Raw genomic sequence first — 25,446 nt, 5'->3', positions numbered from 1 at the left:
AAACTGCCTCTGTGTGGCTGGGGTCACAGAGCCCTAAGCAGCCACTTCACTGCTTTTCCTTTTCCCTGTGTCTCCTTGAAGCAAAAGAAGAATGACCCTGGGGCTAGCAAGTGACAGTGATGTTGCCTGAGGCACCGTCTTCCAGACCCAGGTCAATCTTTGCTTGGCTTTGTTGCTTCATTGGAAAGTCACCCTTAGTACTCATTTCCAACCCAACCCTCAGTGCTCTGCCTCTTCTTGGTCTTGGTTTTTAACCAAAGTAGCCCTTTGATGTGCTGTACCTATCCCATTCTGCAGGTTAGTTTCAACAAGTAAAAGAATTCTGATTCTCCCATATTTCTACTCTGATATTTTCTCATTTTTGTTACACTCGATTTATCATCAGTAAATGGGAGGTTCTGAATCCAGCAAACGACTTTTCTCTGCTGTGGAATCTGAGGACAGTATCTTGACTTCCAGGTTAAATTTCTGGTTTGTAATCTAGATCAGTGTTTCTCAACCTGGCTTCCACATCAGAGCCATTGCAGGATGTTTTAAGACAGAAATGATGCCGCAGCCTCTCCCAGGGCAGTAAGTCAGAACTTCTAGGGCTTTGGCTTAGGTGCTGGGATTGTTTCAGAACTTCTCAGATGATTTTAATGGGCAGTCAGGAGTGAAATATAAGTAGAGAGCAGGAAAGAACACACTGGAGTGGGAAATTCAGTGTGAAAAAGCACAGTACTTAGGAAAGGAACAGACGGGCTGCCGGCTACAGTGAGGCTTTGCAGCTCTGCTTTGTGCTGGCTTCTAGAACATTGCAAACTACCTTATGTTCCAGCCTGGTTAGAACTGTGTGCAAGCAGAGTCAAGCCCGACCTGAAGAATTCTCTTCAATGACGCAAATGCTCATAACATTTTGGGGATGAAGCAGGAATCATAAGCATGGCTGGCCCTAGGCACTTAGTTGACATTGTATAAATTCTTCCTGGAAGATCATTTTTGGATGAATCCTTAAGTAGGAATATTACAAGTTTCTATTTTTTAAAGGTTGGAAATCTTTTTCCAATCACCTAGAGACAACAGGCTTCAAGGAAATCAGTTTGAAAGATCTGAGCACCAGATACCTTGACAAAGCTGAATTACTGAAGGACTTGAAGCCCACAAAGCAGTGTGAAAAGTGAGTTAAGGCGACCAGTGTGAGAAAGCATATCTCCATTTTGATAACACAGCAAGGAAGTGAAGAAGAGAAATACTTCCTTAGGTCAGCGGTCAGAGTTACAGATAAATTTTCTTTTTGGAATATCACAGCAATAACCAGGGAACACAAACAAGTTAAGTCAATATAGCCCTGAAATTTAATTTCTTTCCGTACTTTGTAGTATTTGAATTCCATGAAATAAATGCATATTGAACACTATCTATATTCCAGATCTGAAATGAGAACCAAAAACATCTTTGAAATATTCAGTTTTAGGATTTCCTTGATACAATGGCATCTGCTTTTTTTGAAGAACTATGTAAAAGGTTTTATTCCAAAAGACTCCCAAATGACATCACTTTAAAGCAAGCTCTACATACAGAAGTTACTCTGAAATCTATTACAATTTGAGAAAAGTTTTACCAATTATGGCATTAATCCAGTCATGACTTAATAAAGCTCATCTTTGCTACAGAATTTCCACTGAGAAGGAATCAAAGTGATTCTCATATGCCCACCAAAGTCCACTAGTAAAATTATCCTGAGGAATAGGGCAGACAAGGAAAGAAACCAGGCTATTCCATGGTGTGGGCGCTAATGATTTAACACAGCCCTTAATCACAACCATTTTATCAAACAACGTGAGGTATGATGGGCTTCTGTTTCAGAAAAAATACAGAAGTACAGAAAAAGTAACATTTATGCAGAATAAATTGTAGGAAGGCAAGAGTTCTTCAGGCAAACCAAAGACAATTTCTACTAATCAAGGTCATTCTTTTTTTATCATGTCCTGTGCAAATGTCAGTCATTAAGTCAGGCTATGCTGTTTCTCAAGGTATATTCTTTTATGTAAAACTCTTTGAACTGAATATTAGATGCCTGTGTTACTTGTGCTACAAAAACAATTCTGTTCTTCTCTGCATCTCTATTCAGAAAGTCTCCAAGTTGTGGGAAAGAAAACCAGGTTAATACATGATCTCTGTACCATAATGATGAAGCAGAGCTCTTACCCACAATCAGGTAAACATTCCTGATTGTGCTGGGCACTTTGAACTTGACAGAATCATGAGATCATAGCAGCCAGCATAGCTTTTAGAACTGGCAACATTTGTCTACTGACAATGGTCATGGGGGCCAACTATGTGGTTTAAAAAAAGGAAAAATACTACCCCCACAGAAAAGAGAAAGATAAAAATAGATCATTACATAATTTGAACTCCAGTGAGACTGGTAGACAAAACCCTCAGAGAAGACTTGAATGAGGAGACTGTCCAGTGTTTCAATTTTCAAGGCATCTGACATCAGCACTTCTAACACCACTTTTTGAAGAACTATGTAAAAGGTTTTATTCCAAAAGACTCCCAAATGACATCCCCAAAATAAGACAAAGCAGTTGGCAACACACATTTTAGTGTTAGATTTAGTTATACATTAAGCAATGAAGTGACGAAAAAAGAATTCAAAATACATTACACAGGTTCAGTGAATGAACGGTCCTATTACAGCTTAGGAATCTGGTTTCATCTTTCTGGGCCTCCACTTCCACATCTGTAAAATGGGATAATTATACCCATCTCAGAAGGCTGTTTCCAATATTAAATATGACATGTAAATGAAACTATTTTACAAAAAAAACACACATTCTATTGATAGAAAAGATTATTATAACCAGACATAAGCAACGTTTTCTTCAAAGTTGTCTGACTACCTTTCTCAATGATAGTAAAACTACTCAGACCACTTCTCTTTTCTGTTTTCCTGGAATTAGTTTGTCTCTATCTGAATGAGTAAGCAAATGACTACTTTCATGATTTTTTCCTTTAACATTCATTTAACAGTTACTTTAACAATGGAAGACATTTTATGCATTTCCAGAATGTATGCAGCAAAGGAGACCTAGAGCATAAAGATTCTCCGAAATGAAAATCTTCTATTGTATCTTGGTCACCTAGATAGATAGAGCAAACACAACATCAGGAGGCAGATTTAAACACCGATTTCAACTAGTGCAATCACTGTGATCCCTGCTTCTCTTGTAACTTCAAGATGCTTCAGTTCAGAAAGTATAAAAAAGCCAACTGAACAAACCTCCATGGTCACACTGGGTAACGTGGGAAAGGACCTGGATCAATGAAAGCTTCCCAAGCTTTTCAGGGCTCTTAAAGATAAAGACTCTCGAAGATAAATTCTACAAAGACCTGATCATAATCAAAACAATGCATTTATCAGAGGTCAAGTATTGTTTTTCATTTCCTTTCCCAGAACTTCTTAAAGAGGAAAGTTAGAAGAAAGATACAGAGAACAAAAAAAAACTGTTTTGACAGGCATGACTGCCTAACACGACTTGTACAGATGACTATCTAGAAAGTAATTTTTATGTAAAGAAACTGCACCTTAGAGGTGGCAAAGCCAAAAAAACTTGCCTCATAAAGATTAATGTTAACTTGGGGAGTTTTCAGGAAATTAACACTGAATTGTAAGAGGCTGGATTCCTCCTCATACCCCCAAGACACTCCAGGCGTTTTATTATAAACCCGTAACAAGCAGCACTCGGTTTGTGGAAATGCTTTGTAAAGTGTGAATAAATGTAAGTAATGATATATAATTGGCACAAACGGCCTCACCAACAACATCATTGAAACCGTGGAAGATAAATGTTTACAGCAATATTTAAAGGTAGACAATACCACACAAAATTACAAGTATTTTGTTCCAACCTTTTCTAAAAAGTGCCACAGACTTAAGGTCTAAGAATATTAAAATTTGTATTTCTTTCCTTCCCCTTTAGAGAGACACCTAGGGCACTATTAGTGCATGCTGAAATAATGTTAGAAGCCATGGCAGCCCTGGCATTCTCCTGGAGGAGGTGCTTCCCAATGACCGCCCAACTGGAAGAGAGGTGAGGACCTGTCTGGAGGCTGAGCTGACACCATCCCAATGCCTCTACCTGGGTAGCTTTGCAGGGAAACCTGTGAAGATTGTGGTGGAAAAGAGACTTTATTAAACACCCACCTAAGCAAGACTCCATATGTGTTCCCTTAGCATGTGTCATTTTAATAGCACTTTCCATAAAGCGCAGCCGTGCCCACCTTGGCAATATGGGACACTTGCACTCCACACCAGCAGGCAGGAGTGTTATCAGGCCACTCCATTGCCTCAGGACAGCTGCAGTCACCCTTCTCCAGCAATTCCAATGACAGCGGAGAACCTAGGGCTCATCAGGAGTGGTACAGCAGCAAGAGTAAATAACTACCGAGCCAGATGGCATCGTTTATTGTATGATATTTTCTGGCCTCTGTTGCTCAGATAAGTTGGACCCTCTGCAAAAGATTCACACATAATAGAAGAAATGAACCAAAGGCAACCTATCATGTGTGGAAAAACAACCACTAACACCCACATAGAGAGGTGCTCTCAAATTCACAGAAACTAAAGAGTGCAGATAGCCAACCTCCACTCTGAAGAGCAATTCACACAAAGTGAAGTCTGCAAGATTTCTCAAAAACCTGTGATTCTGCCACTCCTACCACACATGGCTATAAGCAACAAAGCAACTGACACCCTTGGCAGGTATAAGGTAAGCAATCCACAAACAAAAATAAAAGAGTAACCACAGAAAACTCCATCCCCACTCCTGGTCATAAACCAGAAAGCCGTTTTCCTTGCCTTTAAAAGCAAGAAATTTCAAATAGCAACAAACACAATGCATAAACAAATACATTTACTGAGAATGTGTGCTAAACACTAGGACACAATCAGACAAAAGTTTTACCCTCAAATAGCTATCGCTCTTTTATAAGTGAGGTAAAACATACACATATAACCGCAGGTTGGATGGTGAACAAGGCCACACAGGTTTATGAATAAGCCTGGGAGGGAGGTGATAGGCAGGAGGAAGAAAAGGATCAAAGTGAATGATAAAGATTAATAAATGCAGACCCAGCAGAAGTAATGTTCAGGCCAGGCATTATTTCAAAGAATGGAACTGTTTCAGGTGGCAGGTCAGAATGAGATTTGGGGAATGAAGATTTGGGTCAATGAAGAAAAGTCACAAGCTAGGAAATTCAAAAGAAAATGCGTGTGTGAGAAAGCTTCACATAACTGGAACAAAGCCAGGAAGCCTACAAATAGGGCAGAATGGGAAACAGGAAGAGACTTGGCCTCATCTGTGCAGATAACCAAACTGGTTCCTTCTGTATGCAAGGCATTGTATTGTGTTAGGAGCCTTGGACACTGAGGCTGCCTCTGACCTCAGTGAGGAAGAGGCCATATGACCTGGAGAGGCATGCCAGCCAGGGCCACCTATTCAAAATGATGTCAGTATGGGAAATTTAACTGCTGACAACACATGGCACTGATGAGAGCCATCTATGGTCAGAAACATCTGGAGATCCTTATAGATGGCAGAAATTATGAGTTCAGGTTTACACTGCACTAACATAATTCAAGAGCAAAACTGAAAGCAAATGGTTATGTGTTTCATGTAACTAGGTTTCTGTTGTAAATAAAACCTGATGAAGAGATTCTTAGAATTAAGGCTTAAAAGTTATTCTGGTAAATAAATTGAGATTTTATACAATAGGAAGCAACATATATGAATTGCAATGGAAAATTTTCTGGGGTTTTTTTCCCCTTTTGCTTTTTTTTTTTTTTTTTTCTTTTCAAAGTACATTTCAGATAGCAAAGGTTAAAAAAAATCAGAAAATTAAATTACCCAGAAAAATCAGAAATAAGTTGTTAGAACTGGTTACTGTGGCTACCATGTTAAGGGCACTCGTAACTGACGAGGATCCATATTTCTAGAAGATAAAAGTAATCAAGGCACAAAGCAGGGTGCAGTGGCCTACATCTGTAAGCCAGGAACTGCCACCAGTTTGAGGTCAGTCTGGAATGCATATGGAGACTCTATGTCAAACAAACAAAACAAAACCAAAAAGCAGTTGAGGAACAAAAACTGTCCAGTAAAATAAGAAGCCAATCCATAGAAATGCCTACAGTGGCCCTCTCAGTAATTTTAAATAAATGTTGAGAACCTCAAGAAAAAATTGTGAGTCTTTCCTGAGTTGTAGTCAAAAAAGTTTCTCAATACAAAAGAGAATTTACAAAAATGTAGAAGAATAGAACCACTTCCTGAAAAGCTCGTCACTAATTCCTTTGCTGGACACAGAGTTCATATAAAGCATAATGTTACACATTTTAAGAATGCTGTACCATGATAGCTCCAGGATGAATTAAGGCCTATGTGCGTCAGGCAGTCTGTGATTAAAAAATCTAATGTAAACATGACTAATACTGCAAATTCAGCAGAGAAATAAAGGCTTGGTTCAACTTATCATGTTCAAGGGACAGACAATCAGGAGGTAAAAGAGCCATGAAGGAGAACTTGGAAAGCAGACTGATTTGACACTGACCCAGTTACCTGGCAGGCCCCCAGGGCACTGTCTTCCACTAGCCTTACTGCCATGGGCACAAACAGGTATAAGAGGCCTTGCAATTTACTATAGGAGATGTCAAAAGACTCTCATGAAACTAAATGCTTTTGCCCTTAAATCCTCCTGTTCCTCAGTGACAGTAACAATACCTGATAGATTTCATTAAAAGCATGGCAGATAATTTGCCTCTTCCTTGGAAAGTGTCCGAATGGTGTTAGAGCTGGACTTCTCTGTAACTGATGCAGAATCACCTGGAATTTTGACAAAATGCAGGTTCCAAGACAGCAGATCTGGGAAGGATTCAAGATTGCACTTGTGCAAAATTCTCAGTGATGTCGATGCTACTGAACCTTTAGGAACAACATGCTATTATGACATCTTTATTTGGTACTATCAGGAGCTAACAGAAAAGCACTCCTCCAGGGTCATAATACTTGACATTAAGATCTGGGTCCTCATGCCAGACTGAAACTGCTGAAAGATTAAGTAAAACCAACAGGCACAGCCTGGGGAGAATTTAAGATCATCTTCCCAGTGATTAAGTGCCCACTCAGCCTCCAGCCACACTAGACTAGGTAGGCTCCGCAGGTTTCTCAGGCCTAACTGGACCATCCCCAGCAACCTTTTTTCAATCTGGGGAGCTGAGGCCATGCAAGGTGAGTTTCAGCACACCAGCAGAGAAAAGGGAGGGTTTAAGATCATTGCTCCCAGTGGTTAAGTGCCTGCTCAACTTCCAGCCAAACTAGACTAGGCTCAGGAGGTTTTGGTTGATTAGACTACACATAGCAACCTTCATTCAATCAGGGGACCTGAAGGCATGTGAGGTGACTTCCAGTACATCGGAGCTAGCCCAGGGAGAGCTTTGGACCATCAACCACAGTGGTTAGGAGGCCACTCAACTTCCTGGAACACCGGAGGTGCAATGGGAGGTCCTATGGGCCAGACTGGACCACATTCAGCAACCTCCATTCAGTCCCAGGAGCCGAGGGCATAGGAGGCTATTTCCAACATGCTCAGGGGAAACTTTGGAATATCACTTGAAACATGGAAATATAGAAAAACAACAAGAGGAAAGACCAAAATGCAATCTTAAACCCACAGCCCATCCCAAGAAAGCCTAGAAGCCATGTACGTAGAAGAAAATATATGCCATACACCTGAAATAATAGTAACTGAAATAAAGAAGCAACTCTGGGAAGCTTTCAAGGAATTCAAATTAGAAATAATCTCCCACATAAAAGAAATGATAAAAGTAATGAAAGAAATGCTGAACACATCTAAAGACCACAGTTAAAAAATTAGAGGACCAATGCAAAAAGATAGATTCCCTGGATGAACAATATAAGAAACAAACAAAATACATGAAGCAGATTCAAAGATAAACAGGAAATCAAAAATTCCATTGAAAGTTAACAAAACCACCTCAACGAAAGTGAAGATACAATTTCAGACCTCAAAGACAAGATTGCAGCTAGTAAACAGGAAAGGAAAAATCTTTTAAAAATAGCAAGGAATCAGGAAATAATGGCTCAACAGCTGCAAAATGATGCAAAGAAAAACAACATAAGATTGATAGGGATAAATGAAAAAGAAGGTGACAACACGAATGATATCAAGAGGCTCTTTACAGAACTAATAGCTGAAAATTTCCCAAACATGAGAATGGAAACTGACATACAGATTAGTAAAGCATATAGAACTCCAAATAACCATAAACAAAATAAAACTACACCAAGACATATAATAATCACCATCCCAGAAATCCAACATAAGAATAGAACATTAAAAGCTGTTAGAGAAAAAAGATAGATCACCTATAAAGGAAAACCCATCAGAATCACAGCAGTCTTCTCAACACAGATAATGAAGTCAAGAATATCTTGGAGCACAGTATTTCAGATCCTAAAGGAAAACAACTTCCAACCTAGACTGATGTACCCTGAAAAACTGTCCTACAAAATGGATGGAAAAATAAGATATTTCCATGACAAAGAACAGCTGAAGCACTTCATGATCACCAAACCAACCCTGCAAAGAAAACTGAAAGACATCCTAGATACACATAGGAAAAAAACCACTAAGCAAGGCAGACAATTAAACAGAATGGAAAGGTGAAGATACAATAGCAGAAAGATAACATGTCAACAATAAACCAATATATAACAGTTATAACCATTATTGTAAATGGTCTCAATTCACCAATTAAAAGAAACAGATTGACAGAATGGATCAAGAAACAACATCCAACCCCATGCTGTCTAGAAGAAACCCATCTAACCCAAAAGGAAACTCACAGACTGAAAGTTAAAGGATGGAAAACAATACATCATGCAACAGGAACCCCTAAAAAAGCAAGGGTAGCTATTCTGTTTGCAGATAATGTGAACTTCAAACCAAGAATGATCTGAAGAGATAAAGGTCACTACATAGTAGGTTAAGGGAAAGCTTCAGGAGAAAGAGATAACAATCTTAAATATATATGCACCAAATTCCAGAGCACCCAGCTATACAAAGCAAGTACTAACAGAAATGAAAAATCAAATAAATACAAAGCAAGAATTAACAGAAATGAAAAATCAAATAAGCAGTAACACAATTATAACAGGAGATATTAACACACCATTGACACAAAGGGACAGATCCACCAGACAGAAAATCAGCAAAGAAATAACAGAACTGAATCACACCTGTGAACAAATGGACTTGATAAACGTATGCAGAGTTTTCCATCTAACATCAGAATACACATTCTTCTCAGCGGTACATGGGACATTCTCTAAAACAGACCTATACTAGCTCACAGAACATATTTAAATAAATGCAAAAGAATTGAAATTATCCCACGCATGTTATCAGATCATAGCACCATTAAACTAGAAATTAATGATAAAAGAAACTGCAAAAACCCCACAAACACATGGAAATTGAATAATACACTCTTGAGCAATCAGTGGGTCACACAAGAAATTAAGCAATACCTACAAGCAAACGAAAGTACAAATACAACTTACCGGAATCTGTGGGATGCAATGAAAGTAGTCATTAGAGGAAAATTTATTGCACTAAATTCCCACATCAGGAAAACAGAACAAACAGAAATAAACAACCTGATGCTACACCTCAAACACCTAGAAAAAGAAGAGCAAGTCAAGCCCGTAGCCAAAAGAAGAGAGGAAATTATAAAAATCAGAGCAGAAATTAATGCAATAGAGACTAAGAAACAATCCAAAGAATCAATGAATCAAAGAGTTGGTTCTTTGAAAGAATAAATAAAATTGGTATGTCCCTAGCCAATCTTATTTTAAGAAGGAAAGAAAAAGCTCAAATTCACACAGGAAGGAATGCAAAAGTAAAATCACTACAGATTCTGTGCAAAAATAGAAGATCATTAACACCTATTTCAAAAATCTCTACTCTCATAGGTTCGATAACAGAAGAAATGGACAGATTTCTAGAAATATATGAAGCACCAGAGCTGGGTCAAGAACATGTAAAACAGCTGAATAACCAAATTTCCATTAATGAAATTGAAAATGTAATTAAGTCCTTACATATAAAGAAAAGCCCAGGCCCAGATGGATTAACGGCAGAATTCTACAATAAGTATAAAGAAGACTTAATGCCGACACTCCAAAATCTTCAATGAAATCAAAAGGGAAGCAATTCTTCCTAAGTCACTCCTGGAAGCAAATATTACTCTAGTACCAAAACCTGAGAAAGACCCAACTTTAAAGAGAACTACAGGCCAATCTCCCTAATGAGCACAGATTAAAAAAAAAAAAAAATTCTCAATAAAATATTGGCAAACAGGATGTAGCAAATCATCTAGAAGATTATACACCACGACCAAGTTGGATTCATTCCAGGCATGCAGGGATAATTCAACATATGTAAATCAATAAATGTAATCCACCATATCAATAGAGCTAAAAGTAAGAATCACATGATCACTTCTATTGATGCAGCAAAAGCTTTTGAAAAGGTCCAACACTCATGCATGATAAGAACCTCACAGAAAATTGGAATAGATGGTCTTTACCTCCATATGATAAAGGCCATCTGTAACAAACCTACAGCCAGCAGCATATTTAAATGGCCAAAAACTGAAAGCCTTTACCTTAAAATCAAGCACAAGACAAGGATGTCCCTTATCACCACTCCTATTCAACATAGTACTGGAAATACTAGCCAGAGCAATTAGACAAGAGAGAGAAATAAAAGGAATAAAGACAGGAAAAGAGGAAGTTAAATTATCATTATTTGCAGATGACATGATACTGTACATAGAAGTCCCCCAAAACTCCACTGAAAGACTCCTAGATATAATAAATAAATTCAGCAATGTAGTTCGATACAAAGTCAATACTCAAAAATCAATAGCATTCCTATACACTAACAACAAAATCACTGAGAGAGAAATAGAAGAAAAGCTACATCCTTCCCAGTAGCATCCAAAAAAAGGAAATACTTAGGAATTAATCTCACGAAAGAAGTAAAAGATCTATATAGAGAAAATGATAATACTCTGAAAAAAGAAATCAAAGAGGATCTCAGAAAGTAGATATATATCCCTTGTTCGTGGAAAGAATAAATATTGTGAAAATGGCCATTCTCCCAAAACTGTTATACAGATTCAATGCAATCCCAATGAAAACACCATTAACATATCTCATAGATTTAGAGAGATCACTTCTAAAATTCATCTGGAACCAGAAGAGACCTAGAATAACAAAGGCAATTTTAAGCAGCAAAGGCAAGGCAGAAGGCATCACAGTCCCTGACATGAAGTTATACTACAAAGCAACTGTTGTAAAATCAACATGGCACTGGAATAAAAACAGATCTGAAGATCAATGAAACAGATTAGAAGATACAACCACAACTACCAACACACTCAACCACCTTATCTTTGATATAGGGGCCAAATATGTTCACTGGAAGAACGATAGTCTTTTAATAAATGGTGTTGGAAAAACTGAATCTCCATATGCTGAAAACTAAAACCAGACCCAGGCCTATCACCATGTACTAAACTAAAATCTAAATGGATAAAAGATCTAAATATTAAAACAGAAACACTAAATCTGTTGGAAGACAAAGTAGGTAAAAATCTTGAAGACATAGGGGCAGGTAGAGAATTCATGAACAGGAATCAAACCACGTGGGAAATAACTTCCCAGCATCAATAACTGGGATCAAGTCTTATTAAAGAGTTTCTGCAGGTCAAAAGACTTAGTGAAAAGAAAACACACAAACTGGGAAAAAAAAATCTTAGTGAACTGTCCCTCAGACAAAAGACTTCTGTCTAGAACATAGAAAGAATTTTTAAAAATCAGACCCCCAAAATTCAAAGACTCAACCCAAAGATGAGTATCTGAGATGAATACACAGTTCTCAGATGAAGAAATACAAATGGCAAATAATACATGAAAAAATGTTCATCATCATTAATCATAAAAGAAATGCAAATTAAACCACACTGAGATTCTTCTCATTCCAGAAAGAATGGCCAGGGTAAAGAAAACTACCAACAACAAATGCTGGAGAGGCTGCTGGGAAAAAGGAACTCTTCTGTACTACTGGTGGGAGTGTAGACTGGTGCAACCACTGTGGAGATCAGTCTGGAGATTCCTCAAAAAACTGGGATTGGAAGTCCCTTTCGACCCAGCTATTCGACTTTTAGGTATATTCTTAAAAGAACTGAAAGCATCATACCATAGTGATATATGTGCACCCATGTTTATAGCAGCACAATTTGTAATAGCCAGATCTTGGAAACAACCTAAGTGTCCATCAACTAAGTAATTGATAAAAAAAAGTTGTGGTATTTTTATACAATAGAGTACTATTCTGCTATAAAAAATGATCACATTGAGATATTTATAAATAAATGAATGCAACTTGAGACCATATTCATAAGCAAAATAAATCAAACTCACATGTATAAATACTGTTTAGTTACCCTAGTATAAGAAACAGTAAGAGTACATAAGATTTTATGGTAATCATGATTTCCCATTACATTGCTTTGAAGCCTTATAGTGTTTTCATTCATTAGTTGAAATGATTTTATTCTGTTTTGTTTGATTATACTGTCTGTGATGGTATGAACAGCTATTCTGAAGAAAACAAGACATTATGGCATTGCTTATTTAATATCACCCTGCTTTGAAGTCCTACCATGCTTTCGTTATTCTGTTTCCATTGGTTCTATCATCTTGTGTTTTGTTGGATTTTAATATGTGTGATAGTATAAACAAATTTTTTTATTGAAAATGAGATAATATAGTAGCCATTGTTCATTTTCTCTTATTTGGTTCTGAATGCCCTGTAATAGTTTCATTTTCTTGAATGGTTTTGTACTATTTTGCTATGTTTGATACTATTGTATGTGAAGGTACGCTCAACTGTTTCAAAGAAAGATACATTATGGTAGCTTTTGTTAATATCCGGTTGTCTTGTGGTGAAGTGCTGTGTTGTATATATTATTCTGTTTTGATCTTCTTTGGCTGTCCTCTTTTGTCTGAATCTCTTTAAAATAAAATAAAATAAAATAATTTTTTTTTTTAAAGTAGAAGAACCAAAGTCACAGGTAGAGATGATGGAAAACCAGACTGCAGTGAAGGGAAAATACTTCTTTCCTTATAAAATGCAAGCAACAAGAAAGGCAATCAAATTACAAGAATAGGAACTTATTTTAATAATAAGAATTATAAAAATAAAGATCAGAGTATCTAGGTCAATAACAATGTAGCTGAAGAGATTCCAGAGCCCAGGGTGATGGCACACGCTGTAATCTCAGTACTCGAGAGGCTGAAACAGGAAGATAGCCATGAGTTCAAGGCCAGCCTGGGCTACAAGGTGAGTTCAAGGCCAGCCATGTCTCAAAAACCATGTCTCAAAAAAAAGAAAAAATGGAGACAGAGAGACAGAGACTGAGAGAAAGAGAAAGAGACAGACAGACAGACAGACAGACTAAAACCAAAGAAGAGCAGCCTATAATTCCAGCCCTCTGGAAGGTTGAAGCAGGAGGATTAAGTTAGATCCCAACTTTGGCAAGGTAAGAACTTAGTGAGACCTTGTCCCAAAAGATAAAAGACTGGAATCATAATTCAGTGTAAGGGCTCTGGTCAACCTCTAGCATTATTTTAAAAATAATGGGACCAATATAATGAATGTAAAATATATCACAATCAAGTTATTTTCTCCTTTCACACATTTGAAGGACAATTTAATATATGGTCCTTTTCCCTCCCAATATGAAGGATTTTTTGAGACTAAGACATAAATGTGATACTTGGTAACATGAGAGCCACTCAAAACAACAGTTAGAAATTCTTATTTTGTGCTAACAAGTATTTGCAAACTGTACAGAAATGCAATTATGGGCCTCAGCAGCTCCTCCCACTCCTAAAACAGGGGTCTGAAAATTTCCAAATTCTGTCTTAGCTGAGAATATTTTAAGAAAAGATGGAGATATCTTTGAAAGGCAACAGAATGCTAATTATATCCAGACACATTTCCTTTCTTTTCCCAAAAAACATGCAAGCTCCTTTGGGTTTCACTTCTAGACATGGCAAGGCATGATTTCACAATTTTGTTTCCAAAGAAAAAACTCTGCAGATATTTTTACTGATCCAGAGGAAGAGGAGAATGAAAACACCATAATTAACCAAAGAAAAATGCTATTATCACCTAAACCAAGCAAGCCTCTTCTTTAGCCAGTAGGAAAGAGCTCTGGCTATTTGGTCAGAATGGACACTCAAACACCTGCAGATGGACATTTTTGAAATAAGTGCAGCTCCACTTTCTTTTCTTTCTTGTTTTTTATTTATTTTTTTATTTTTGGAAGCCATCTCCAACAAATTCCAAGTATGTATCTGTAGTATTTGTCAATTTTGAATTTTTGTAGTTTTCTATTCAGATTTGCTAAGAATATGTAAACGTGTTCTAAATTCATTCAAATATGTCCTCTAGTAACATAAAGAATTTAATGTTTAAGGATAGAAAAATACTACCTAGTCAAACCCTTGTCACTATACGTGGGAGGAAGAGGAGGCCTGAGGACCTAGAATTTAACCTGGTCCAGCCCACAGCTTGATTCCTGCCGCAGTATGCTCTTTTTCCACCAGTAACACCTCACCAGAAAACCATCAGCCTTCAAAACTAGAGATCAAAGTGTCAGCGCTGGTGTTCGGATCCTTGCCTTACATACAAGAAAACAGTGATGCCAGGCAGGGCAATGATCAATCGGCTGATTGGGACTGATATTTTTGATCTCTAGATTTCAAGGCTGATTATTTTCCATCTAGGTCTTATTTAGGGGGAAATGGGGTTACTATCTCCTACGCAGAGCCTTTCTGACCTTAAACCTCGGGTCAGACCTGGGTTATCTTACATTTAAAATCAAGGTTTGGTGATAATTACATACCTATGACTCTTTTCTACTTGGCACTGAGCTCTAAATCAGGAAAATGATGAAAGGTTTACCTAATCCAGGGAAAACAAAGTTTTGATTTGGTAACATACCAATGCAAACTTCAGGCTTTTGCCAAAAGGGAGGGAGGAGGCGGCATGTTAAAATTTATTTTCTAGGACAACACAAAAGGCTCACTTTAAACATAGAATTTGGGTCTTGTGTGGAAGCTGAAGGTCATAAATTTTAGGAGTACTCTTAGAGAAAAAAATTAAAAATAAAAGCAGGTATGAAGGTGAATGTGTACAATTAGTATGGAATCTCACAAATTACAAAAGCTACACACACTACAAAAAGTTTAATAGAAAAACCTTTTTATTAATTAGCTACTTGATATGTCTGTGAAATATTTTTCCTACATTTTTATATGCTTGCTTTTGATCAGCTCAATGATTTTGCAACATGATCTACTGAGAAAATAAAAGAGTAATTCAGTTTTTCTCTAGATCAGTATTTGAAATTTATTCTTGAATATTTTGGAATTGTTTTTCTAATTCCTAACTTATTACAGAAAATGTCATGTAGTTTTGGGGATTACTGTACCTTCAAATTTAGGAAACGTCTATCTTTTTTTATAAATATGCACTATACGATTCAGGGTATAGAATAATTTCTTAAACCTTGTTTGACTTTGTGACATTGTGACAATTGTGAATCTTGTGAATCGCAGTGTCAGGGCCTCTTGCTGGGTCAGGAGCCTGGCCTGTACCAGGGAGCAGCCTTGCTGGCTAAGTTCCAGCCACATCCCATGAAGTGCACCTGGGCTCCTATCTTACAAAGCCTTGAACTTCTCTCATCTCTCCAAATAAAGGGTCTATTTAACTTTACACAGGATACTGGGACTCCCTGACATCATAGCTGTTTCATGATTTAGCTAAAATTAAATCATTTGATGTACATTTTTTATTTTTACCTTAAGGTCAAAAGTCAGGGACGTTTCACTACCAAATACACAGACCAAACATTTTATTTCACTAAAAAATCGCATAGGATAATATATAAAAATGGCAAAGTACCAGAAAAAAGTTGAATATTATCATTATTTGTCTTAACCTCAGAGTCTCCCAATATCCTACTATAAAGGACAAGTGGGTTATGTCAACTGAAGCCGCCTAGTTCAGCGTACAGTAACGATTCAGGTTTAGATTCCCAATGAAAACCATCTTGGTTCCAGTGCCAGCAAAATCATTCACCAATTGGATAGCCTGAGGCAAATGCCTTAATCTCTGAAGGATTTACACAGAGCTGTCTAAAATCTACCTTGTAGAGTTTTTTTTTTTTTAAATAAATTAAAGAGTTCAGCATGATCCAGGCAATTGTAAGAGCTCGGTAAGTGACAGCTCTTACCATTATTGGGGTACTTTTCCATGAAGTCTCTTGAATGGAACTGCAAGGGATGTAAGAGCAATTTTATTTCTCTATGTAGACAGAATTTGGAGAATTTGGGAAGAGGCGCAGTCATTAAGGCAGCAGTGGGTTACTTCTCTAAGTTGATAAATACTTTGTAATTTACAGCTTTAATAGATAAAAAGCTGCTGTGGTAAATGCTGAAAATAAGTACAAAACTCACTACTTTCCTTCAAATTAATCTGTTTTATTCTATCAAATCAACCCATGCATAGCTTTAAGCATCCTGTAACTTTTGTAGCTTGAAAAGGGTATTTACATACCTCAACTGTGTGCTAACATTCTTGTTTACTTTAGCAAGAGGTTTGAGAACGCCTTGGATTGCTCAAGTAAAATATTTATGAGAAAAACAAAAACAAAAACAAAAAAACCTTAAAACATTTAGTTAGCTTCACCTTGCTGGAGTGTACAAATACAACAGAAATGAAACTAAGACACTGGGAAGTCTACAATATATATAAATGAAACTTGAAGACAACAAGTGAAATGCATAGTGCTCTAGTTCCCTTCAAGAAAACATAACCTGAGGGGCCGGCCGGGGATTTAGCTCAGCAGCAGCAGCACCTGCCTGGCAAGCCTAAGGTAGTGAGTCTGATCCCTGGTACTGGGAAAAAGCAAAAAAACAAACAACCAACCATAAGCTGTGAAAACTGAACTTTTCAAAAACGCACTGCTGGGCATATGAACAAACTCTTAGCTTTTCCATTAATAAACATGTTCTCTACTCCAGGGAAAACACATCGCAATGAACAAAAACTAATTTTACCCCATATTTCTGCGAAGGTAAGCTAGCTATTGAAGGTAAACCCACCCCTCACAGTGTAGGCCACGTAGCACATGTCAAAATATTTTAAATTACCAATAAGTTAACAAACACAACCACTCACTAAGATGGTTTGCTCTTTTACCCTAACTGAAAAATGTGTCTTTCCAACATTTTGTAAGATCTGGTTGAAATCCAAACTCCTCCTATATGACACACAGCATTCCTTCCTTGGAAGTCGAAAGGGGACATGGACTCCACACATTGTTTACCTCTTCGAATCAAGAGGAGCACTGTGAGATGCACATGTATGGGCAACCAAGAGAATATATCCCTCCCTCCCTCCCTCTCTTTCATTTTCTCTATCTCGAAGACACACACTGAGCTGGCCCTTCGCCAACCCCCAAGAGGAAGGTCCTCAACTAGTGGCCACTGAGGAGATCCGGAAAACAAACTCAAAGGTCCTTGAAGCCTGAAAAAGGAGGCTTCAGGAGGGAGTCCAGGGTGACCAAGACAGGATCTATAAAAAGGGAAAGACAGTAACCAGCGGCTCTGAATTGTCCCCCCCTCCTCACAGAGATGGACTCCAGCACAGAAAACTAAGAGCAGAGTAGCCAGTAAAGAACAGGATAGAGGCTCCTTTTACCCAAGCACTCGGCCTATATTCAACTGTGGGCCGAAAATATTTGGAGGAAAATATGTCATCAGAAAACAGGAAGAAAAAGAAAAAAAAAGAAAGAGCTGCATGTCTTGTGCTTTCCCAGATAGAATCTTACCAGTCACAGACACTTGCTGTGCAGACAAATAGCTTCTGCTGATTTACAGCTCTGACCCTAGAAACACAGCACAAATGCTAGAGGACCTTTAAGAGCCTAAGCAGGAGGTCACAAGCTGACTATACCCAAAGAGAAAGTTTCCCCATATTGTGTGCCAAAATGAAAAAGCTGATGGTGACCAGTAAAAGGCAGAAGAAATCCCAGGTGAGTAGAAAAATCTTGCAATTCCCAAGTCTTCAAAATTTGTAGACTCTCAAAAGTCAAATTATCCCTTTCACTCTACTGGATAAAATTTCCCATTCCTGCCCGCTCAGTTGTTTGAGCACTGTGCACAACTGATGGTCCACATGCTTGAGGTCTACAGCACGTATCTTTGAAAAGGATGCCTGTCCAGCTGCTATAAACTGTCAAAGCTGAGGTCACGCACAGTGGCTCCTACCACCCAGATGCCTTCAGCAGACTACAAACTTCTTGGCTCAGCAAGTCGAGGTTTGCTGTGGTATAAGGACAGTAAGGAAGAGACAGATCACGCAAACAGAGCACAGCCATTAGTGGAGTGTGCTGAACTGATGGTATTAGATGGTATTTCTTTACCCCTCCCTAGTTTTGCCCCCAGCACACATAAGTGTGCACAAACACACACACACACAGGCACACAGGGAATGAAAAAGATCAAGCAGACTTCAGGTAGGACAAGCTTAGAAAACATACACACAGCTCCAGGGGTTCTTAAATGGACTCTGCCTCGCCATTTATGAAATAAAGACAATAAAACTTATCTTTTAGGTTTTGTCATAAGATTACATTAAATAAGTGATATAAAATGGCTGGCTCAAGCTAAGTTCTCAAATGTTAGTTCTGCATTCCTCCAACTTCTCCTTAAGATGAGCCCTCTCGCCTGAGCAGCACTCCCAACCCTTCTGACGCACCAAAGAAGCATAATCATCATTATCTTCTGGCTTCAGTCAGAGGCAACAAGTACCTGGTGAGCAAAATATTACAAGGAAAGAGAGAGTGTAAAGTAAGAGGTAAGCGATTTTGCTGCTAACACATGCCTGCTAAGGCATTTCTGCTGAAAATCATTATTTAAATCTGCTGAAACTGTACACAAGGACCTGCAGGGCAGAAGCTAACAAGATGGTAGAGCCGTGCTTTTCAACTTGACTAAGTATCGCTGGGTTGTACCCAGGAAGTATGTTTTCTTGCACTTTATTTTAAAATGTTTTGGTGGTTTGCATCAGACCTAAATAATAGACAAGCCGCTCTACAGCAGATAGAGGCTGCTACTAGACCACACTTCCTTTAGACCAACTCTGCTTCAGTGCATATAAACCAAAATGCAAAACCTGCTTTAAAAACAAAAAAACATGATTTAGGTTCAGAATCTAATTTTTTAATGACAGTCTCCTTTTGACAATCCTCTAGAAAACAAGAAAAGTTAGTATTTCCTGAATTTTGTTGATGAAAGTATTGTAAAAGTTTTATAATGGCTTTGACCAGCTTAAAATTCAGAGTTAAAGGAATTAGATATAAACTCCTAGCAAGTTTTCACTGTGTCAGAAGTTCAAATACCTTTTTCTGTTGTTTTATCTGAACACTAGGAGTATACAGTATAAAATTATATTAGTATAAAAACAGCTTAATTGTGCAAATTGATCAGAGCTAAAACTAACCTAACTAAAAACAAAGATTTTGCCACTTATGCCAACCGCCCAATAAACAATGACTGCCTGGCTGTTAAAAGTTCCAACTACACTGCACTATATCTAGCAACAGAGGCTCAGCTGCATGTTTCCTAGCGGCCACACCAGGCCCCAGCATGGGAAGATGCTGGAGACAGGAGTACTGAGTCAGACCCTTCTTGGCCTTGCAGAGGCTGCAGAGTCTAAGGGGAAAGGGAGTCTAGTAAACATATAATTTCATCTTGCTATTGTCCTAAGCTAATGGAGAGGACTGTACACGGGAGGGAACACTTAGCTCAACTTTGGGCATTCAAAGCAGTTTTCTTTAAAGGAAAACATAAGTGAAATCTTAAAAGATGGCAGAGAATGAGTCCAGTAACAGTAGTTCAAGGCAGAAGTGCACACCTTGAACAAAGACACAGCTGTCTCAACTGCTCAGTGGGCTTACACATGGTCCTGTGAGTGGACTGAGGAGGAGTAGGCCTCGGGGTTTAGAGATGAGGATGAGGTGAGAACCAGGTCCTTGCAGCCCTTGTGAAGCCTGAATAAGAAGTTCTTAATAATGGAAGCTGATAATTATTAAGAACTTACTAGAATGCACACACTCTGATAAACATCTGAGAGCGTGTTTAACCTTCGTCATGACCCCATAATCCCTCCTTTATAGATGTGAGCAGTGAGGAACAGAAAGTAGAGTCCTGGCCACAAGCTGCATAGCCAGCAATGGCAGGCGGGTCTGGAACCCATGATGGCCTCATTTCAGAGCGTGTCCCCTACACTACTTTCAACTAATCCCCAAAGAAAAGACTAGCTGGGTCATGATGACTCAGAATAAAGGTGACCCAATTGTTGGTCTACAACTAGGCAGAGACAGGAAAGTAAATCAAAGCAGCACAAAAATTACATCCTAAGGTCTCCAAACAAAATGACAGTATTCAAGAATTTCTCCAAGTACACAGATAAAATATGTATCTTTTCCCCTTCCTTATAATGCACTTCCATGTGGCAACTCAATGGGGCAAGACCAGGTCTGTCTCATTCGCTGAGGACCGTTATCTCCAGGTTTAGGAATCCTGCCTGTAGAAGAAGGTACTCAAATACCGTTGAGAAAGAGTACGAAATGGCCACTTTTTTACAAAGACATCAACAGGTGCCATTACTGATTAGAAAAGTAGAGTTAAAAACTAAATGGAGTTAAAAAATGGAGATACACATATCTATATATTTATATAGATATATATATATCTCATGTTGGTAAATGGTAAACTGAAATGGCACACATGCAGCAACTTTGTTGACTATATCAATAAATAATGTTAATGTATTCAACAAATACATAACAATGAGTCATCACCATCAGGTTAAGTCAAAAGAGAAGGTAATGAATTCAAACTGTGGTTAGTATTTTGTATAAACCATAACTTGTCAAAAATAAGATATTAAAGGAAGTGGCCTAGCGGTGAAAATGTGCTTTAGGGGATGGGGAGGGAGAAAACAGATCGTGTCTAATGATTTCTAGTACTTGACTCTGACGAAGTAAGCATGCTATTAAAGTGACTTTAGGAAAGGTTTAATCCTTCAGATACTATTATCAACAAGAATCTCTTCTTAAGTAACTAAAGAGTAAAAGTCATATTTTTCACATCTGAAATATTCAGACAAAGCTTTTCACAGAGCCATTTCTTGTCTTTGAGAATTTAGAAAAAATGACTATACCAAATAAAAAACAAAAAAAAGTTTAAAATATATTTCTTATTGAAAACCATTCTTAAATTGAAATATTTCTTGTAAAACTACCAACCTGAAGGTTCTTTTTAATAACCAAATAAGAAGCTGTAAACAATCTCATTTCCTCATATATTATCTCACATTGAGGTATTCTGAAAAAATATTTTCACAGCTTACTAATTATGCTAGGAAAAGCTTAAACTACACAGAAAATTAAAATATAGTGGAATTGGGATTTCCAACTTCATTGGTTATTTTACCTTTAACATCTTTGAAAACTTAATTTCAACCAAGTAAATATGAATTCAAACTAATCCTCGGTTTGATCATTTTAAAACTTCAATTCCCTATAAAAATATGAAACCTATTAGTTTTCTAAAGCCCAAATAAAAACCACTAGGCTTTTCATCTAATTGTTTAAAAGTGTATATATAGGTGAAATGAAACTGGCTCTTTGAACTATTGAGTCTGGAGTTTACAAATCACAAATTTTATCCTTGTAAACAAAACTTAGCCAAATCAAGGCCTGCTAATTTCTTTAATGATCTGAAGCCAAAGTTAAGAAAATTAAGGGTGTCACGTTAACATTTATTAACAAAATTCAAATCAGTTTTTAAGAGTCTGGAGTAAAACTAGAGACAGTTGAGCATTCTAGTACCGTAATGTAAGAAAACAGGAAGAAAACAGATTTTTATTAGCCTGGAGAACTCAAGTTTGCGTGAGGATTTTTTGCTTGCAATAGTGCTTCTCTCTCATTCCATTCAAAATCCCATCCCCACCCCACTTTCAATGTAATGCAGGGTTTTAAAAAGTTTTCATTCTCCTTCCAATAATCTGAAATTTACCACTTAGCCCCCATAAATCTACACGGGGCACAGCCAAATCCCCCACCACCCAACAAGTGGGTCTGGGGGGAGGTGCGATGGTTTTGGAGATGTCACACTGTCCAGTTCGGACACCTATTTCACAGATGAGGAAACTTAGGCCCAGAAAAGCTTCAGGACTTTCTCAAATACTCAGTCCCACATCATAGCTGCAGTTATTCAGTTATGTGGCTCACAGCTGCAAAATTTCTAACTTGTGAAGTCTCAAGGGTGCCGTACTTCCCGAAAGTTGTTAAGAATCCAGTTCCTACTTCTTCCATCATTAAAATCTGAGACAGGGATCGGGAGCAGATGATGTATACGGCTAATCATTCGGTTCTCATCAGAGGGTAGTTGGTGGCAGGCATCAGCTCCATGCAGGCAGGACTGTGTTGCAGCTGGCAGCATCTCCAGGGCCTAGTACCTACCTGACGCTGGATAAACAAGCCTTGGTCTCCAACCTGACCAATGACTTCTCGGCTCCCTTCCCATCCCATAGGCCAACTCAGACAACTTTCCTTCTGTAATCGAGTCTTGAAAGTTGTGTGCAGTAACTCTGGGCTAAGAAGCCGGCCCAGGGAAGGCGAGGCCATTTCCAGGAGCTAAGGACTGGGCTGCTGGCCACTGGAAGGGGCGCCTGGGCAGGAGCCCGCTGGGCACGCACCGTCGCCGCGGGCCGCAGTGGCCCAGGTGAAGGGCTCTTGGGCTGCCCGGGTGGCTGCCGCCCGGGGCTGCTGCTCCCCGGCCTGCTTCGGATAGCCAGCTTCTCAAACTTCCCTTTCCGGGGGTGAGGGCTCGCCCCGATCTCGGCCACCACACCGCCTTTCCTGCTCGCACAAAGGGAGCCCCGCGCCCCTCTGCAGCTGAACTTTCCTTCTGTTTTTCAGGAAAAACGCACACAGCCCCGCGGCCCCGGGAGTCGGCTGCGGGGTGCCCGAGGGGAACTTTCCCGCTTCCGCCCGAGCGCCGGTCCCGGGGGCCGACTGTCAAGCGCGGCGAAGGGCTGGGGAGCCCGGGACACCCCGGCGCCTGCCGGCGCGGGCTGGGGCCACTCACCCGACTTCTGAACTTGCGGTGGGATCGTGCTGGCGATGCGCGTCCACAGGACGATGTGCAGCGGCCACAGGCCCCTGAGCAGCCGCCGACCCATGGCAGATCCCGGGGCTCCTCATAGACCAGCCGAGCGCCGCGGCGCCTCCCGGAGCCTGGCTGCGCCTCCGCGCCGCGCCGCGCCCGCCCGCTCGGGACCCCGCGCCGGGAGGGCGGGCAGATGTGCGGCCAGATGTGACGCGCGCCGGCGCGGGCCGGTCTGGAGGGGACCGCGAGGCCGGCGGAGGCCCCCAGCGGCCGAGCGGAGCTGCGCAGGACGCCGCTCCTGCCCCCGGCGTGTGCGCGCGGGAGTGTCGTCCGCCGGCCGGGGCGCGCGAGTGACTCACTCGACTTTACCCGGGTGCTGGGGGGGGGGGGCAGGAAACTCCTCGCCAACAGCTGGGCAGGACCTCCAGCCGCCCCGAGCCTTCGCCCTCCTTCGGCTTCCAGTCCTCCCCCTCTCGAGCTGCCAATCACGTCCCCTAGACCAACCCTTCGGAGAGTTTTGGGCAGCTTTCAGCTGCCCCTCACCGCCCTCCTACACCACTCCCGAGCTCCGAGCTCCAAGTATTTAGTCAGGAGTGACTAAGTGCACGCATTTCACAAAGTAACTGAGCCTAGAAACTTTCTACACTTTCCATATCACCCCAGGGCCAATCTGCTCCACTCCCCCCAGCCTTCTTTGGGCTGTTCTCAAATGCTTTTAGGATAGCGTTTTCAAACTATAAACTGAGATCCAGGAGTAGACCCTGAAATCTAGTTAGTAAGTCGTAAGCACATTTTCTTTTTTTAATGCCGTGAAGGTATGTATTGCTTCACTGAACTTTAGTTTCCGTTACCTGCATATGCATACACGGGAACATTGCAAAATGTTTTTCTTAGTATGTAGGTCAAAGCCCAGAGGTTTTCCTGCAACTTTCCTGTACATTTGATCAGGTGGGATTCTTGCTAAAATGCAGATTCCAGTTCGGCAGGAATGGCAGGCCTCCAGAATTTTGACTTGCCTTTTACTGGTTCTGTGGATAAGTGCAAATAATCAGCCCTCACGGAGTGATCTTCATGGAGATTGCTGTGTTCAGTGCATCCAGTGTAGCTGGAGTTAGCTAACCGCCTGCATTTGCAGTTCAAGAATGTAAGAGAAGATAAAGAACACTCCGCCTTTAAAATAAAAGAGGTAACAGTGGAAAGAGTAAAAATTAGTTGCGGCGAACCTTTTAGAACTTTGAAAGTGATACAAACAGCCTGGTACAATCATTCAAATTTCCTTTCCTGCTGGGACAGCTAGGTTTGCTTAAGGCAATCCGCTTTATAACATTTTATAGTTTAAATATTAATGGAACTTCTTTTTTCTTTTAGATGGGTCCTGATTGGATAATGAATCCCATAACCAACCTACTTCCAGGTCCAGCTCCTATAGTTTCTAGATAGCCTTTGGGCAGATCTTGCAGTTGTTCTGCAGTGAACTTCTTTACTTGAGGGAAAGATCATTTCAGGAGCAGGTGCCATTTCACTGGGAATGCAGGCGGACTGGCCTCCCTCAAAGCCAGTTCCCAAAAGCTTCCCAGTCAATCTAAGAGTTTGTTTGATCCTGAAACTTTAAACTCTTGATCCAACAAATACCAAAATCTGTCCATGATGTATCATGCAGAAAAATGCCACCTCTTGCCATCACTCTTGGGAGGCAGCAAGTGTCCAAGAATCAGGACAGGATGTGTCCCTGACCACCAACAATCTAGCCAAAACTGGAGCCACTTCAGTGAGGAAGAAAGGTTACCCACCTATGCTACAACCATATATCTCTTCTTTTTCTTTTCTTTCTTTCTTCCTTTTAAAATTTATTTATTTATTTATTTTCTTTAAGATGAGGTCTAGCTATGTAATTCAGGCTGGCCTTGAACTCACTATGTAGCCATGTAACCCAAATTGGCCTCAAACTGCCAGCAGTCCTCCTGCCTCAGTCTCCTGAATGTTGAGATTACATAGGTGAAGGCTCCCAACCAATCACCCTCAGGGCCTTCCTGAATCCTTTCATCCAGCTTCTCAAACAAGAATT

The 25,446-nt window shown here is 39.7% G+C and overlaps 1 protein-coding gene across 3 annotated transcripts in view; it reads right to left on the bottom strand.

The window, feature by feature from the left end:
• Tgfbr2 (transforming growth factor beta receptor 2) overlaps positions 1-23,709 on the bottom strand; it is an 89,650-nt gene extending 65,941 nt beyond the window's left edge. Inside the window, exons 1-2 of one of the 3 annotated variants that reach the window (XM_013143989.3) lie at positions 23,361-23,709; positions 2,651-2,725 (exon numbers count right to left, since the gene is read on the bottom strand). In XM_013143989.3, the coding sequence (XP_012999443.1) occupies positions 2,651-2,725; positions 23,361-23,454 (169 nt within the window). In that variant the 5' untranslated portion in view covers positions 23,455-23,709. The remainder of the gene's footprint in view (positions 1-2,650; positions 2,726-23,360) is intronic. The other 2 variants (XM_003480154.5, XM_003480153.5) reach the window with 2 other exon arrangements.
• Positions 23,710-25,446: the final 1,737 nt, after the last annotated feature.

This window comes from Cavia porcellus, unplaced genomic scaffold, assembly GCF_034190915.1.
Source record: "Cavia porcellus strain 051 isolate PalLab524CR breed Dunkin Hartley unplaced genomic scaffold, mCavPor4.1 scaffold_10, whole genome shotgun sequence".
Classification (NCBI taxonomy): Eukaryota; Metazoa; Chordata; class Mammalia; order Rodentia; family Caviidae; genus Cavia; species Cavia porcellus.
The sequence above is the reverse complement of the archived record's forward strand: the minus strand, read 5'-3'. Positions and strand labels throughout refer to the sequence as shown.